We start from the raw sequence: 18,993 nt of genomic DNA on the forward strand, positions 1-18,993 counted from the left end.
GACGAAATGGGGGTTATCAAGTCTCTAAAAGGGTGTTAGCAACTCTCTAAATGGGGTTTTCAAACTCTCAAAAGGAGAGTATCAACCCTCTTTAACAATTTTTCAAAAGTGTGCCCCCTGTTGGCAATTCTCATATTTTGATGTCTCCCATTGGCAATTTTTCCTAGATATTCTCCCCATTGTCATCCTTTGGCGAACATATCGCTTCGGCACTTCCCATGTTCTAATTTTTTTGTGAGGAATGCTAGACACAAGGGCGCACATGCATAAATAATACGAAAGGGTGCCCTCATTGGTTGAAAGTTACCGATGTGCATTTAATGCCTTTTGACTTTTCCATTTTTAAGTGCTATTATAAATGCACTTTGGTGACTTTCAACCAATGGGGGCGCCCTTTCATGTTTTGTATGCAAGGGCGCCCCTGGGTTTAGCATTCCTCATGTAGTAGTGGGTCCTATATAAAAGCCTAATGACAGACAAATAGTGAACCCTAAGTGGCCGTTTGGATACATAGATCTTGGATTTCTTTAAGAGACCAGAGAAGAAGGAGACCGGCCTTTGTTTTCTCATTTCTCGCCTTCTTTCCATCAGCAAGAGAGTAGAGATCATCCCATGTTTCCAGGTATTAAAAATCTCAGATATATTTCTAAAACCTGGATTTTTGACTTAAAATCCAGAATTCTAAAGACAAGCGAAACGGATGGTCTCCTTCTTCTCTTGTGTCCCATACAGGATTTTGAGGAAATCCATAATCCTAAAATCTGCGTATTTAAATGGCCCCTAAATGTGAACTCATGAATGATCTAATGGGGCTAAAATGGAAGGCCAAAGTCCAAAAAGTCACATGGGCTATATACGAACTAGTGAGTTAAACATTAGTGAGTCCCACATGGACCCACACATACGTAGTATTTTTTTTTTTTTTGAAATAGCACGTAGTATTTATTTTTATACCAGTGAGGCTTACAGCTTACTCAGAGAGGCTAATGGCCCGAGACTTAATGGACTCCACATATATACTAATCACTTGTCTGGGCTACAATAGAGGACCCAAATAGCCAAAAATTTCTTGAGCCCATACATAGTAATGGGTCACATACTATTTGGGCTCAAATACGGGGCATAACTACAAAAAACAATAATGAATATTCGGGTATGAAAGGTCTAAGGACAAAAAAGCAACATGGACAAGCGTCCATGTCCTATTGCGATCAAGGGGGTCGAACTCGTCAGCAATGGAATCCCTCCATTTGGGAAGTTTAGATGGTTGGAAATAAAGTGGGTTCAATTGCTATATCAGATTCAAACAAGGTGGGTGAGCGGATGGATAAAATGCAAAAGCTGGAGTCTGGATAGATGGAGGAAGTCCGGATATCATTTCTATTTAGAAAATATAAGATGAAGAGAGGAGTTCCATTATAAAAAAGCTGGAGTCTGGATATCATTTCATTTCATAAAAAGTAACTCAATACAAGTAAATTATTGGAGAACATACAAAGATAATGGGATTTCAGCGCTATTTCAGGACAACAAATGCTTTCCCAAATGAAATCCAAGGGACAGCTTATTACTAGTCTAACCCCTCCTAGGTACTAAAGATATTATTAGGACCCATCTCAAATACACTTCCACTCTACTTTTACATTTACAATGCAAGATAAACATATTATTTTTTGCATTTGGGGATGAGAAGGAGAGTCTGTTCCTTCTGTAGAGTGATGCCAAACTTCTCATTCATGTCTAGCTGGTTAGGGTTCATGTCACAAGGAAGAGACCAATCAAAGTAGTAGATCATACAAGCCATAATCAAACGAATTTGCCTAGTAGCCATGGGTAGTCCAGGGCAAATTCTTCTTCCAGCACCAAAAGGTATGAACCCAAAATCATTCCCTTTGTAATCCAAATTTGGGTCGAGAAAACGCTCTGGCTTGAAGTTCAGGGGGTCTTTCCAGCTTGCGGGGTCTCTTCCAATTGCCCATGCGTTCACTTGAACTAAAGAGTCTTTGGGGACTCTATAGTTCATCATCTCGCAGTCCTCGAGAGCTCGGTGAGGAAGGAGAAGAGGGACAGGAGGGTGTAATCTCAAGGTCTCCTTTACACAAGCATGTAGATATGGAAGGTTAGGGAGATCAGACTCCACCACATTCTCTTTGATCTCTCTTTTGAGTTCTTCGATAACTTTGTTCATAGCTTCTGGGTGTTTGATGAGCTCTGCCATTCCCCATTCAATAGTCGTTACACTGGTGTCAACGCCCGCTGTGAAAAGCTCCTGTCCATGTAAGAGAAACTGTTAAGAACACCTTTTGTAGTCTGCGTGATCAGGGGTGTAATGAACAAAAAATGAGGTGGAAATATCTTTTCTCCCCTTCTAGAGCTCTTTCACAATGAGACTTCTTAATACCGTGGCATGCCAGTATCAGCATGTAGGCCCATCGATGTGGGTGTTGAAATAACATGTCATAAATGTTTAAATAAAGCTTTGTGTTAGGATTCAAAGGGGAAGACCTCAGTCAAGTCATATTTTTTTTAAAGGGAAGCATAAGTTTATACATAGCAAATTTGAGTAATTAATGGAAGTTTTACTTGTATTATTATTTTCTATTTCTATGTCCCTTACTCTCAACCTACTGAAAAATTCAAAGCTATATGGGAAATCAGTTTTTTTTTTTTTAAAAGGAAATAAGTTTCTAGAAATTAGAAATTGGGTTTAGAGAAGTTTGGAAATACATTTCTTTAAAGAAAATGGTCAAAAAAAGTCGATGACCCAAAAATAGTTTCCTAATAATTATGGGCAAGAGAGTCTTTTGTTTGAAATGTGGGCTCTCACATTACACCACCAAAGTCCAAGTAGAGACCATTTGTTGAATGATCCAAACCAGTTATCTACTGGGCCTTGTCGTGAACAAGTCATAGACCAAAATTCTTTCTCAAAAAAAGAAGAAGAACGTAATGGCTTTAATTTGTAGAGGTTTCATTGTGAATTAATGAATATAACCGTTTTTTTTTTCATTTAAAAAAAATGGTAGGTTTAGGATGGTATGGAAGGAGAGATTCGTAGTGGGGTCCAATGAGAGAGAGAGAGAGAGAGAGAGAGAGAGAGAGAGAGAGAGAGAGAGAGAGAGAGAGTTCCCATACCATAAGCAAGTTGTTAATCTGATTGTTGGTAAATTCTTTCTCGATCAGAACATCCAAGAAATCTCGTCGCCTTGAAACATCACCATCCTTACCATCTCTCCTTTGCTGAATAGAAACCTCCCATATAGAACTTGCCCTATCAGTAAAATCCCAAGCCTTCTTCTTTAGGCCTTGGAGATCAAACCGAGCGAACATAGGATAAAAGTCAGCTATATTTGGAACAGTAGTCATATCCCCCATCTGAGAGAAAAGTTCTTTCATTTCTCCAGCCACTACACCATCCTCCAATTCAATAAAATCCTTAGACACATATATGTTACCCAACATATTAAAAACAGTACCAAACACCACTTCATCCAACTTCACTACTTTACCCTCCTTCCCAACCAAAAAATTCACCATCTCCATCACCTTCTTCTCTCTCACCGGTGCTTGCCCGTTGATGGATTTAGTTGAGAACAACTCGGACCGGCAAATGGTGCGGAGTTGTTTCCACTGATCGGTGCACTCCGGGGCCCAAATTATAGACCAGTCATAAGGGTCTGGCCTTTTGATGGTGGTTATGTTTGGGACATGTCGGGCCGAGAGTAGGCGGTCGTGGGTTTTTAGAATTTGAGTGGCTGCAGCCGCAGTGGAGCCCACTACTAAGAGTGGCGAGCCGAGCCTTAGTGATATAAGCGGCGCGGCCCCATAGGTTTCGGTTAAGCGGGCTAGTGCAATATGTGGCTTCTTTCCCATGTCAAGAAGGTTTCCTATAATGGGCCATGGAGTTGGGCCAGGTGGGAGAGGGGATTTTGATGTAGTTGTTTTTCGAATGTGGTTGAAGACGAAGAGGAGAATGGGTAGTAGGATAAGGAGGGGAAGGAGGGGAAGGACAATTTGGTTATCTGTGGCTATAGCCATTACTGCAATTATGAGTAATTCCTAGAGAGAGGAGCTTAATTTGCAGTGCGAAAGATGATTAGCAATTGAAGTATAAATAGAGGAGATGGAGGAGTAGTCACCTAACGTGGATGCCTACTATTCAAATAAGTCGTAAGAAGTTAAAGAAAAGGTCCGTTCCACATATTGTTTGTTAATAAAGAGATTGACTTGACGGAGGCAGGCGACAGAGAGGCTGGAGAGTCTTGTTCAATGTATGAAAATAAGAATTTTTCTTACTCAAAAAGTATTCTTCTAGTTGGATCCTTGTTTGTTACAAAGGGAAATGAACGTTCTAGAGAGCTGCTATGGTCAGTGGAACCCACATATATTCTAAGGTAAATCATATGTTCGCCCGTTTGTCTTCTTTGGGCATTGTAAAAGGGTACTCATAAGTCATAAATACACTAGAGGGGGTTGTCCCAGGGAAGAAAGGAGAGTGAATATGCCATTTCCCATATTCTAATGAGTTATATAGTAGTGGGTCCTATATAGAGGCATAATGACTGGATAAATAGTGAAGCCTAAATGTATACTAAACAATGATCTAATGTGGCTAAGACTATGGCCAAAGTCCATAAACTAACCTAAGATATATACAAAGTAATGAGGTATATATTAGTGAGTCCCACGTTGAGACATAAGGCCAAATAGCCCCTTAGGTGACCGACTTCACCGCAAATATGCCCTTCCAACGTTCCACAAATACCCTCTTGATTGCAAGGAAGACCTTTCTGATGGAAAATGTTTTCCTAATAAATTTTTTTTTTCTTTCCAAAACTTTTCTAGAAAATTCTTGGAATTCAAGCAGGTAACTCAGATATTTGAGAACAACCCAGTTGATCTTTTTCCATCTTTTCCTTGTCCCACCTCTTGAACTATGTTAGTGACCTCAAGGTCTTTTCGAAACATCATATTATGGAAACCTATATCGATCGAAGGGCTAGGATCATCCTATGGAAATGATTTTTTCAGCACAACCTATTTACATTTGGATAAATATGAGCCAAGACAGCCTGAAATTCCCAGAACTTCGTCCGAATTCTCATAGAAAGCATATCATAAGATACAAACCATGGAAAAATAAAAGACTAAAAGGAGTAAGATGCATCAACATGTATTTTGTTTTTGATAAATATAAGTCAACACAGTATCGATTTCAAGTAAAAGGAAACCCAACCAATGCATAAGCCAATTGAAGTAATTAAAATCAACACTAAGATCGATGAAGTTCAAATTAAGAAGCATCATGAGCAAGACCAGCCAAAGACAGTCTTGTCCATGACAAAGACAACAAAAGATTATTTAAGACATTGTAATTATAACCCATAGATATAGTTAGTTGTTGAGTCAGTACACAATAAGAAATAAAGTTTAATAAGAGACCGACTTATAATATCAACAATGTGATGAACAATAACAAATAAAGTTTAATAAGAGACAGAGTTATACTATCAACAATATGATGCCATTACCAATAGCCAATACATTGTGCAAAAGTAGATCACTAATAGGGCCTATTCCAATGTCAACGTAGCCTAAAATTCATCCAAATAAGAAATCAAGCCATTTCAGGGGGGAGGGGGGGAACTTTCACATGTGAAGTTTGGACTATTCAAATCTTCAATAAGTGGTATGGATAAGTCTAAAAAGTAATACATTTTAAATGTAGAGGGAAAAACTGTTTTATGTGAGGCTTTAAATAGTGGATTTCACATACAAATGATCTCTGAGGTCTAAACTTATTTAGATGTATATAAACAGAAGAAAGACAACCAGAAATATGATGAGCCAATAACCTTTGAAATCATGGCTCAATATTCAAAATCACTCCCTTCAACAATAAAAAAGAAGAAGCAAGAAATTAGATATAATCTGGAAGCATATATGTATAAGTATCACCATACACCATATTAAGGAGGCAACAGAAGAAGAGAATTATGTGTGGAAAGGAGTAACTGTAGACAATCACATAAGAAGAGAAATATTATACATTTAAAAAAAGAAAGAAAAGAACACAGGCTTCCAAACAAAGAAACACAGGCTCTGAAAGTAACTGAACCATGAACCAGAAAATTGAGAAGCTATAACCTATAAAACATCTAGAGTTAGAATATCTGATTTAGAAGGCTACTTCCAACATTGGTTTTATACCAACAAATTGAATAAATATCAACAACTAAAAAGAAAAACTATATTCTCAAATTAGTATGTAAAAAGACACATCATTCGAGAAATTCACTTTTGTGAATGCTATCTCTTCCTCCTCACATGGAAATAGAGTTTGTTTGCCAAAAATTGGGGATACTTTGGTGTCTCCATCATTATTCCGATTTAGCTTCAACTTTGAGATTTCATCGTTATATTCACTTTAAAAGTTTGAATTTCACAGTAGTCCTGTATCAAATTGGCTCATTACTAAGAAGCTATTTGTTTAAGATTAGGAAAACTGATTGCAAGTGCCAACCCGATTATTGAACTAAAATTTAAACGTAATTTTGAATCGAATAATAGGTTTGACACTCACAATCGGTTATCATAATCTTAGACCAACAGGGACAAAATGTCCCCCTCAAATTTCAAGGATTTGATTGGTCTCAGGAGACTGCAATTAGTCACTTGGACTTTGAGCCCTGCAGGTACAACAAAACTAAAAAAACATTGAACCCTTTTTTTTTTTTTTAAAAGAGTATTTTTAAAAAAGAAAAGAAAATAAAGAATAAACATTCATGGAAGATATAAATGGAAAAGTAAATTACTCATAAGATGCGCTAAAAACGTTTTAAAAAATGAATTCAATTTGTAAAAAAGAGGCTAGACATGCTGGTGAAAGTGATGATTTAAAACAAATGAGGATGTAATTGTATGAGAAGAAGAAAAACAGAAAATCCCCATTATCGATTGTGCGGTGATAAAGAGAAATTGAAAAATCTACTGATAGTTTATCAAAGAAACATTAAGTATTTAGATGAACTATAATTACCACATTCGAATGCTTCTATATCAAGCATAATTAAAAGTAGGAGTGGAGCAGATTTATGTTGAAAGAAAGGATCCAATAGGTCATAAAACATTAGAAAAAGATGGAAAAGGACCCGAAGAAGAGTCATGTAATATGAAGAACTTAATAGAGGAGTGTTTGCACAAAATTAAACCGCAAGCGTACGGGTCAATCGTAGCTACGGGTCGATCACAGGGAAGAGCTATTAAACCTCTTAACTTAGGCAAAGTGAACAATTATCCAAATATTACTACTAATTATCTACTGATTATCTAATCTAGATGATTAAATTAAAGCCAATTTACTAGTCTAACAATTTTCAAATTAATAGAAACAACTTCTTTAATCTAAGGGAACCCTATTCAAGCAATTTAACTACAAATTATTTTTAATAAAATAAATTAAAGAACTGATTTGATTGAGAATTTTAACCACTAATTTAGTCATTAATCTAACACAATAATTATTTAATTTAATAAAAAACTTAAAGAACTATTGGGGTGCAAAGTTGCAAAACTATTAGAATGTTGCCTAAAAAAAATAAAAAGTCTTAGGGTTAGAATCCACCATAGGTTAGATAAAATTTATTAGTTTGTATATATAGATTCGCTTTGATCACAATCTTGAATTAGATTGACTTGTATAGATGATCAATCCGATCAATGAAAAATCCAATCAATGGATGAGATTTCCCATTAGTAATTGATCAAGTACACAAACAATTTTCAATATCTATACAAGACTCTATAAATTCTCATCAACGATCACATATACAAGAGATAATCAATGGCATATATGATCTATAATTCGAATTTACAACCCCTTGTATATTAAAGTTATATTCACAAAATTGAATCTAGACCGTTAGATCACACAATCTAACAAATTTAATGTACCCTTTAGGCTTCATCTAACCCTAAGATTAACAATTTAGTTACTCATTGAGAAGGGGAAAGAAACATAGAAAATAAAGAGAGAAATTGCCATTAAACAAATAAACAAAAAAAAATACTCTCTTATTCAATTTAAAATAGGTCACTAATATATCAAATTCCAAATAAAAGTAAATAACAAAACAAGAAAGACTTATTCTTTTTCTCCTCCTTCAACAGTTGGATCCTTGTTCTCGCCTTGGATTGCCTTGGATGATGTCCTCGACGGTTGGATCGAATGAGAAAAAGAGAAGAAAAATAGCTTGAAAAGAGAGCAAGAAAGAACAAAGAAAAAAAGTAGAAATTAAGAACAAGCAAAAGCATAGAGAGAAAGAGAGAGAGAGAGAGAATTGTGTGGTTGTTAGAAGGGAATGAGAAAGAATAAGTATATATGAGAGTGAGGTAAGGTTTTTCCAATTTAGTAAATGTCCAAAAATATTCCTTGCATGTGCTTTGGATAATTGAGTTACCATCTTCTCTCCTCCAATAGCATAACTCCATTCTTTCTATTTTAACATTCCTCTTCACCGTGCTTGTAGCAACTCTTTTTTTCTTTTTCTTTTTTAAAGGGAAGGTGGCTTGATGGAATCTTTCTACATATCTCTCTTTCATTGCATGTGTTGGAACATGGGTTGTTTCCAAATAATTTCTTCATGGGTGATGTTATTTGTTTTGGAAATGTGCGACCCACAAGGATTGCATGTGCTTGCAATACATGGAAACATTGCATGTGCTTGCAATACATGGAAACATTGCATGTGCTTGCAATACATAGAAACATTGCATGTGCTTGCAATACATAGGTTGTTTCCAAATAATTACTTCATGGGCTGATCCTAGCTCTTCATTTAGTGGGATATAATTTCTCAAAAGAATGCTCTTGGCCATTGATGCTATTTCCTTGGAATTTCATTGTTTTAGCTCAATTTTCCTTGAAAAATCTGAAATAACCCTGAAATATCAAAAACAAGGAAAACACATCAAATAGCACTGCTCTAAAAGTAAAAAGATAATTATTTTCTACCTACAATTCACACATAAATGTGCTCATCAGATTCCCCCATACTTGAGCTTTGCTTGTCCTCAAGCAAATAAGAAGAAAATAAAGAAAAATAGGAACAAAATAAAATCCTAATTCACTTTCGTAGGAATCACGATTGCACTTAGCACGTGCAACAAGCCTTTAAACCCTTAGGTTACCCTAGTGGACGAGTTTTGTCTCGTGAGTGTTTGCAGTGAATATACACACAAAATTCTAAAAACAAACTTTTCTTTCGAAATCTCACTATAGAATAAAGTTAAAAATTTCTAATCCTGTTTCTTTGATACAATGCTCAAAATAGAAGAACAAGAATACCCCCATACTTAAACTTTGCATCCTATCCCAAGTTGAAAAAAAAATTAGAAAAATATTTTAATCAAGGAATCCTCTTTTGAATTTGTCATACTTTTCCCCCTTAAACTTGCCTCTAATGTAATCGTACCATAAAAGAAATTTGATTTTGAAACTTAATAGAAAAATTTGCAAATTTATATGGTCCACCATACTTTCCACTTTTTCCGTACTTTCTAAGATTAGAACTCACTTTTGTAATCCTCTACTGCTTTTGGCGTGAATGACATGCAGGGCATGCACCAGACACCCAGGCTACTAAGCAGTGTCCGACTAATCTTTGATTTGCATGTGTCATAGACATTGATGCATATGAGTTCAAACTTTACCTTTGATTATGTGCAATGCTTTGATTTATTAGGCTTTCTAATTGACCCATGTATGGAGTTTTCAGTCAGTTGCTCTCAAGCCAGTTGGCTTTAAGGAACTGGGCATAAAAACCCTTCAGACTTAATAGCTCAAGTCAAAGAGGCTACAAATCAAAACTATAATCAAGAAGCAAACTTTCAAAAAAAATCATTCATTCTTTCTTTTCTTTCAACCTTTCTTTCCTTTTTATCCATACCATATAAAAAGCAAGTTTCTATTTCTATTTCTTATTCAAATCCTTTTAAAAGAAAGATTCCAAAAGAAAACAAAACTAAGAAAGGAAAGTATTATTTCTAATTTTTCAAATTCCAAAATTAAAATATCCACTAACTTTCTTTCTTAAAATAGGAAAACAACTTTCTTTCTAAGAATACCAAGTTCTTTCTAATTTGCGAAAAATTGCCAAAAGCAAAAGGAAAAGAAAATTTCTAACTTTAACTATAGAAAAGATTAGAAAAGAAAGTTTCCAAAAGCTACCCCCCATACTTGATTTATGCATTGTCCTCAAGGCATTAAAAATAGAAAGAAAAATATGAAGACTAAAAATAGAAAGGAGGGTGCGTACCGTATTTGTTTAGGCATGATTCAAATAGGAAGGTTCATGGAGATCCATGACCTCTTCCATATCCGGCTTTGACAACTCAATAAATGGCTTTAATCTTTGTCCATTAACTTTAAAAATCTCACCATTTCTTGGATTTAGAACATCGACCGCACCATGGGAGAAAACTTTATGCACAATGTATGGTCCATCCCATCGAGACCTTAACTTACCTGGAAAGATATGCAATCTGGAATTGTAGATAAGCACTTTTTCACCTTCCTTGAAAGATTTTCTCAAAATATGCTTATCATGAAAAGCCTTTGTCTTCGCCTTGTAAATTCTTGCATTCTCATAGGCATCATTACGTAATTCCTCTAATTCCACAAGTTGAAGTTTTCTAAGAGTTCCTGCTTTAGACAAATCAAAATTCAAATGTTTAATTGCCCAAAAGGCTTTGTGTTCTAATTCAACAGGAAGATGACATGCCTTCCCATACACAAGGCGATAAGGAGACTGGCCAAGGTCAGTCTTAAATGCGGTTCTATGAGCCCATAAGGCATCCACTAGCCTAAGGGACCAATCCTTGCGATTGGGGTTGACAGTCTTCTCTAAAATTTGCTTAATTTGCCTATTGGACACTTCCACTTGGCCACTAGTCTGGGGGTGATAAGGGGTAGCTAATTTATGGGTGATCCCATATTTCTTCATAAGGGCCTCGAAAGGTCTATTGCAAAAATGTTTACCCCTATCACTGATGATAGCACGTGGTGTACCAAAGCGGGAAAAAATGTTTTCTTTGAGAAATTTGACCACAACCTTGTGGTCATTGGCTTTACAAGCTATGGCCTCAATCCATTTTGAAACGTAATCTACGGCCAATAAGATGAACAAATTCCCAAAAGAGTTGGGAAAAGGACCCATGAAGTCTATACCCCACACATCAAAAATCTCAACTACTAAAATGGGGTTGAGGGGCATCATATTCCTCTTGGTGACACGACCTAAAGTCTGACAGGCGTTGCAAGCCTTGCAATACTCAAATGAATCCCTAAACAAGGTCGGCCAATAGAAACCACACTGAAGAACTTTGGCTGCGGTTTTCGTTGGCCCAAAATGTCCTCCACAAGCCTGATCATGGCAAAAAGATAAAATAGAATGGTGCTCATGATCTGGAACACAACGTCGGACAATCTGATCCGAACATGTCTTGAATAGATAAGGGTCTTCCCAGAAAAAATATTTGACCTGTGAGTGAAACCTATACTTGTCTTGGGTGGACCAATGATCTGGGGTCGCACCCGTGACCAAGTAATTTACTATATCTGCATACCAAGGCTCACTAGAAATGGCCAATAATTGCTCATCTGGAAAACTCTCATTAATGGGACATTCGTCATCCTTTGCATTGGAGAGACGGGACAAGTGGTCTGCAACCAAATTTTCTGTACCTTTCTTGTTCCTAATCTCTAAGTCAAATTCTTGAAGAAGCAAAACCCACCTAATGAGGCGAGCTTTGGCATCTTTCTTAGCCACAAGATATTTGATGGCGGAATGATCTGTATAAACAATCACATGTGAGCCAATCAAGTAGGACCGAAACTTCTCAAGAGCAAACACAACTGCTAGGAATTCTTTTTCAGTGGTAGTATAGTTGAGTTGCGCATCATTGAGGGTCCTACTAGCATAATGAATAACATGGGATAAGTTATTAATTCTTTGACCCAAAACAGCCCCAATGGCAAAGTCAGAAGCATCACACATGACTTCAAAGGGCTCAGTCCATATTGGTGCTTGAATGATAGGAGCCGTGGTTAGCTCCTTCTTTAAATGCTCAAAAGACTCTACGCACTCATTGGAAAAATCAAATTTTTCATCCTTTGCAAGCAAGTTAGTCAGAGGCCTAGCTATTTTACTGAAGTCTTTTATGAATCTCCTATAAAAGCCAGCATGGCCCAAAAATGATCGGATGTCCTTCACATTTTTGGGTGATGGTAGATGGGAAATAAGGTCCACCTTGGCTTTATCTACCTTTAAACCCTCTTTTGAAACTACATGGCCTAAGACTATGCCCTCCTTCACCATAAAGTGACACTTTTCCCAATTAAGAACTAAGTTCTTTTCTCTACTTCTTTCCAATACCAGCTTTAATTGGTGAAGGCACTCATCATAGGTGGAGCCATGAATGGAAAAATCATCTATGAAGACTTCGAGAAATATCTCCACCATGTCCGAGAAGATACTCATCATACACCTTTGGAACGTGGCAGGTGCATTGCATAACCCAAAGGGCATGCGTCTGTAAGCAAAAGTTCCAAAAGGGCATGTAAAAGTAGTCTTTTCTTGGTCCTCAGGGGCTATAGGGATTTGATTATAACCAGAATATCCATCTAAGAAACAATAGTAATCATGTCCTGCTAGTCTCTCTAACATCTGATCAATAAAAGGCAAAGGGAAATGGTCTTTCCAAGTAACGGCATTAAGCTTTCGGTAGTCAATACAAACCCGCCACCCCGTTTGAATACGAGCAGGTATAAGTTCATTGGTGGCGGATTGTATAACGGTAACTCCCGACTTCTTAGGCACCACTTGGACTGGACTGACCCACTGACTATCTGAAATGGGATAAATAATCCCATTATCAAGACACTTTAAAATTTCTTTTTGAATGGCTTCCTTCATCACAGGATTAGCCCTTCTTTGGGATTCCCTTGAAGGTTTGGAGCCCTCAATCAAATGTATATGATGTTGGCAAATTGAAGGGCTAATTCCTTTGATGTCAGCCACGGTCCAAGCTATGGCGTCCTTATTTTCCTTTAACAAATTAAGTAACTCATCCTCTTGACTAGAAGTTAAATCAGAAGAAATAATAACAGGAAGAGTTTCATTATTGCCTAAGAAAGCATACCTGAGATTTGAAGGCAAAGGCTTCAAATCTAGCTGTGGGGGCTCTTCTATGGATGGCTTGGGAAGGGATTTAGAAAGGGGTCCCATGGGCTCCATTATGTGTTGTAGGCTGAAAGCCTCAGAGAAGAAGTCGCCTCCCGGATCTCCCAACTGCTCTAAGCATTCTTGAAAATCTGCAGCAAAATCAATATCAAACTCAGTTTCTATCTCATCTGGGAATGAATGCAATAGATTAACTTCTTCATGCAAACTAGGATGCTTTCCTAATCTAAAAATATTGAAATCTACTGATGTGTTACCAAATGAGAGTTTCATGAGGCCATTTCTACAATTTATTAATGCATTACTAGTAGCAAGGAATGGCCTACCTAAAATGATTGGGATTTGATCTTTAACATGTGCAACAGGTTGGGTATCTAAAATTATGAAGTCCACAGGAAACAGAAATTCACCCACCTTAACTAAGACATCCTCCACCATCCCTTTAGGAGTTTTGACTGATCTATCTGCCAACTGAAGAGTGACAGTGGTTGGTTTGAGTTCTCCTAGTCCTAATTGCTGGTAGACAGTGAATGGCAAAAGATTTACACTTGCTCCCAAATCAAGTAGGGCATGGTCAATTCTTGTGTTGCCAATGGTGCAAGCTATTGTGGGACATCCCGGGTCCTTATACTTGGCCACCATTTGCTGAGATAAGATGGAACTAACATTGGCGGCCAAGAAAGCTTTCTTAGGTACGTTCGTTGTGCGCTTTTGAGTGCACAAGTCCTTAAGCACCTTGGCATAAGCAGGGACTTGGGAAATAGCATCTAATAATGGGATATTCACTTGCACTTGCTTAAAAACATCTAAAATCTTGTCTATGGCAGCAACCTTTTTATTATTTTGAAGCCTCTTAGGATAAGGAGCTTTAGGTATAAACTGTCTCTCTGGTTGTGGAGCTGGCTGCTCCTCTGCGACACTGTCAGGCTCCTCAAGTGATTCTGTAACAGGGGGCTGATCTCTAACTTCTACAGATGAATCTTTGGAGTCCTTAGATGGTTCGGATCTGACCATAACCTTTCCCTCCCTTTCCGATCTGACCTTCTCCTTCTGATACTCTCGGCCACTCCGTAAAGCATAGACGGCATTACACTGGTTGGAGGGCTCTTCCTGTGGGTTCTGTTGAATTACATTCAACTGACTCGGTTGACCTTGTTGGTTTGGATTGACATTCCTAGGGTTAGGAACGGGTTGAGAAGGCATTTTTCCTCTCTCCCTCTCATGTAAGGCATTAGCAAGTTGCGAGATTTGCTTCTCCATGTTGTGCTGACTAGTCATGAATGTACTCATGAGAAGTTCTACGCTCTTTTCTAAGGAATTGATCCTAGCCGAATCAGCTTGTTTTGGGAAACCTGGGGGGGTTTGGATCTGATTTGAAAAGTGATTTTGGATCTGATTTTGGAAGTGATTTGGGTTGGGTGGGGGGTTGGTAGGTGGCCTAATAAGATTTGGTGGCAGATTTGGCCTTGGTGGGCCATACTGGCCATGATTTTGGAAACTAGGTTGTGCGGCTTGGTAATTGGGTTGACTCCACGAGAAATTAGGATGATTCCTCCAACCCGGGTTGTAAGTGTTACTAAATGGATTATTTTGAAACATAGCACTTACGTTCTCAGTACCATTGCTGGGCTGAGAAAGGTTGGGGCACTCTTCCATAACATGGCTTGGATCCTGACACCAACTACACATAGGGACTGTTTGACTAACATGATTGACCTGTGAAGGTCCTTTAACCACTATGGCTTCTAGCCTTTTGATAAGAATATCTAGGTGAGCCTCTTTAGCTACAGTACCCTCAATGAAACCCTTACCAATGGCTCTTTCACTCTCTTGGGTTGATTCCCACTCACGAGTCTTTTCAGCCAATTCAATTAAAAAGTTCCAAGCATCGTTTTCATCCGTATATGATGTAAATCCTGTTGGGCACATAGATTCTAACAACTGCTTGGTTTGATAGTCAATACCCTCATAAATAATTTGGCATAAATGCCAAGTGTCAAGTCCGTGATGAGGGCACTCTTGGAGAAGATCCTTAAACCTCTCCATGAACTTGGAAAAAGACTCATGGGGTTTTTGCCTAAACTGAAGAATGTCATTCCTTAGTTTATTCGTTTTATGCATAGGAAAGAACTTTTTAAGAAAGGCAACAGTGAATTCTTCCCAAGTAGTGATAGAATTGGTGGGAAGACCATAGAGCCATTTCTTAGCTCCATCCTTGAGTGAAAAAGTGATAAATCTAAGCTTTACCGCATCATCTGAGAGTTGCTGCATTTTAATGAGGACACACACTTCCTCAAACTCCCTAAGAAATAGATAGGCATCCTCAGAAGGTAGCCCATGAAAATGAGGTAACATGGTGATGAATTGGGATTTGAGTTCAAAATTATTTCCCTGCACAACAGGCAAACGTATGCATGAAGGTTGTGCTGTCCTAGCTGGATAGAATCTATCCCTAAGGGTTCTAGGTGTTTCCTCATCTGCCATGTCTATAGGTATAGGTTGAATTTTTATTTCTGTTTCTGATCTAATTGTTCTTTCTAATCGGTTCACAGAATTTCGTACCCAACCAGTACTCATGCAAAAATCAAAATCACGAAGGCAAATAAAGAAGCAACTAAAAATATGCAATAATTAAATCTAATATAAACTAAAACAAATAATTACTAAAACTAAAACACTTCGAATAGTTAAGAATTTAATAAAAACTCTTCCCCGGCAGCGGCGCCAAAAACTTGTTTGCACAAAATTAAACCGCAAGCGTACGGGTCAATCGTAGCTACGGGTCGATCACAGGGAAGAGCTATTAAACCTCTTAACTTAGGCAAAGTGAACAATTATCCAAATATTACTACTAATTATCTACTGATTATCTAATCTAGATGATTAAATTAAAGCCAATTTACTAGTCTAACAATTTTCAAATTAATAGAAACAACTTCTTTAATCTAAGGGAACCCTATTCAAGCAATTTAACTACAAATTATTTTTAATAAAATAAATTAAAGAACTGATTTGATTGAGAATTTTAACCACTAATTTAGTCATTAATCTAACACAATAATTATTTAATTTAATAAAAAACTTAAAGAACTATTGGGGTGCAAAGTTGCAAAACTATTAGAATGTTGCCTAAAAAAAATAAAAAGTCTTAGGGTTAGAATCCACCATAGGTTAGATAAAATTTATTAGTTTGTATATATAGATTCGCTTTGATCACAATCTTGAATTAGATTGACTTGTATAGATGATCAATCCGATCAATGAAAAATCCAATCAATGGATGAGATTTCCCATTAGTAATTGATCAAGTACACAAACAATTTTCAATATCTATACAAGACTCTATAAATTCTCATCAACGATCACATATACAAGAGATAATCAATGGCATATATGATCTATAATTCGAATTTACAACCCCTTGTATATTAAAGTTATATTCACAAAATTGAATCTAGACCGTTAGATCACACAATCTAACAAATTTAATGTACCCTTTAGGCTTCATCTAACCCTAAGATTAACAATTTAGTTACTCATTGAGAAGGGGAAAGAAACATAGAAAATAAAGAGAGAAATTGCCATTAAACAAATAAACAAAAAAAAATACTCTCTTATTCAATTTAAAATAGGTCACTAATATATCAAATTCCAAATAAAAGTAAATAACAAAACAAGAAAGACTTATTCTTTTTCTCCTCCTTCAACAGTTGGATCCTTGTTCTCGCCTTGGATTGCCTTGGATGATGTCCTCGACGGTTGGATCGAATGAGAAAAAGAGAAGAAAAATAGCTTGAAAAGAGAGCAAGAAAGAACAAAGAAAAAAAGTAGAAATTAAGAACAAGCAAAAGCATAGAGAGAAAGAGAGAGAGAGAGAGAATTGTGTGGTTGTTAGAAGGGAATGAGAAAGAATAAGTATATATGAGAGTGAGGTAAGGTTTTTCCAATTTAGTAAATGTCCAAAAATATTCCTTGCATGTGCTTTGGATAATTGAGTTACCATCTTCTCTCCTCCAATAGCATAACTCCATTCTTTCTATTTTAACATTCCTCTTCACCGTGCTTGTAGCAACTCTTTTTTTTCTTTTTCTTTTTTAAAGGGAAGGTGGCTTGATGGAATCTTTCTACATATCTCTCTTTCATTGCATGTGTTGGAACATGGGTTGTTTCCAAATAATTTCTTCATGGGTGATGTTATTTGTTTTGGAAATGTGCGACCCACAAGGATTGCATGTGCTTGCAATACATGGAAACATTGCATGTGCTTGCAATACATGGAAACATTGCATGTGCTTGCAATACATAGAAACATTGCATGTGCTTGCAATACATAGGTTGTTTCCAAATAATTACTTCATGGGCTGATCCTAGCTCTTCATTTAGTGGGATATAATTTCTCAAAAGAATGCTCTTGGCCATTGATGCTATTTCCTTGGAATTTCATTGTTTTAGCTCAATTTTCCTTGAAAAATCTGAAATAACCCTGAAATATCAAAAACAAGGAAAACACATCAAATAGCACTGCTCTAAAAGTAAAAAGATAATTATTTTCTACCTACAATTCACACATAAATGTGCTCATCAAGGAGCAACATAGGTATATAGAAATTTTCTTATTCAATTAAGTCCTCTGTTTACATAACAGTTTAGGTTAAGAGATTGGTCACAAAATGAGGGAGAATAAAAATTAGTAACTGGAAAGGTTGTAGTGAAATTCCAGAGTCACCATTGTAAAATAAAGTTGCTACGGCTCGACTTTGAGTCATCAAAAACTGAGGATAGATTCATTGTTTCAGCCTTCTAAAAGATATCGCCATTGATTGCCAAATGGACAAACAACCATAACCATATTAAAAGACATGGTATATAAGTAGCTGAAACTGCAAATTGTTTTCTAGTATTGGCTACCAATACACAGATCTATGCTAAAGCTTCCAGCGAAGACTTGTCTTCTCAAGTACGATGTTTCTCTTCTTGAGACTTTAAAGAGCACAACTTAGGAAAATCTTGAAACACAAAACTCATTTTGAATATCTGGCAATAAGGAAACACTTAGATACATTAAATTAATAAATTTAATTTCCTCTATTAAGAACAGAAAGGAATTTTCCTCTCGCTATAAATTATGTGAATGAAATCGACCACTCTGATCAAATAATCCACTATCATACAATGACCATGTTAAATGAATCCAGCTGCTTCCCTGAGATTATTTCAGTTCTATCTCCTGCAGACATGATTCCACTTGGAGGCGAATGCCAACAAAGAGATTGGCAGGAGCAACTATCTTTTAGAAATATCAAATAGAAAATGCATGAATGAAAAATTACAATTATACAAAATTGAATACCAATATGGTTATCTACAAATGCAACGACTTCTTATTGCAAAAAGACGACAAAAATAAGATTCCTAAAAAACACAATAGCATATGGGCCTCCATAAAGAACAAAACAAAACATCATATGTACCTGAAGCCCAATATAGGCCTTTTATATCAACTTCTATGTAGATGTTTGAAAAAGAAATGAAAAAAAAATCCTTTATAAACCAGATCAGAATGGTGTTCCCCTATGATATTCAGCCTTGATGATCCACAAAACTGTACTACTAATTAGAAGTAAGCACAGAGTAGCAAGATTCATTTTTTACCCAAAAATAAAAATAATATTTCAGATACTAAAGGAAATTGAGTGCTTAAAAAAATACTAAATGAAATTTAATTGAACATTTCTAGTCATTGGATTGGGGA

The 18,993-nt window shown here is 36.6% G+C and overlaps 2 protein-coding genes across 2 annotated transcripts; both read right to left on the reverse strand.

Annotated features, from left to right (window-relative positions):
- Positions 1-1,433: 1,433 nt before the first annotated feature.
- On the reverse strand, positions 1,434-4,338 carry LOC143887306 (putative (S)-N-methylcoclaurine 3'-hydroxylase isozyme 2). Its single transcript, XM_077391416.1, has 2 exons — positions 3,136-4,338; positions 1,434-2,269 (listed from the first exon to the last, which is right to left on the reverse strand). Exons 1-2 carry the CDS (start codon positions 4,036-4,038, stop codon positions 1,667-1,669), a joined length of 1,506 nt encoding a protein of 501 aa, XP_077247531.1. The 5' UTR covers positions 4,039-4,338; the 3' UTR covers positions 1,434-1,666.
- Positions 4,339-7,245: 2,907 nt separating this feature from the next.
- Positions 7,246-17,818, reverse strand: LOC143888132 (uncharacterized). The gene has a single exon (XM_077392453.1). The coding sequence runs from the start codon at positions 15,816-15,818 to the stop codon at positions 10,326-10,328; it is 5,493 nt and encodes a 1,830-aa protein (XP_077248568.1). The 5' UTR covers positions 15,819-17,818; the 3' UTR covers positions 7,246-10,325.
- Between the last annotated feature and the right edge of the window lie 1,175 nt (positions 17,819-18,993).

The sequence above is a fragment of the Tasmannia lanceolata genome, unplaced genomic scaffold (assembly GCF_043159265.1).
Source record: "Tasmannia lanceolata isolate RefF3 unplaced genomic scaffold, GAP_Taslan_0.1 ptg000012l, whole genome shotgun sequence".
NCBI lineage: Eukaryota > Viridiplantae > Streptophyta > Magnoliopsida > Canellales > Winteraceae > Tasmannia > Tasmannia lanceolata.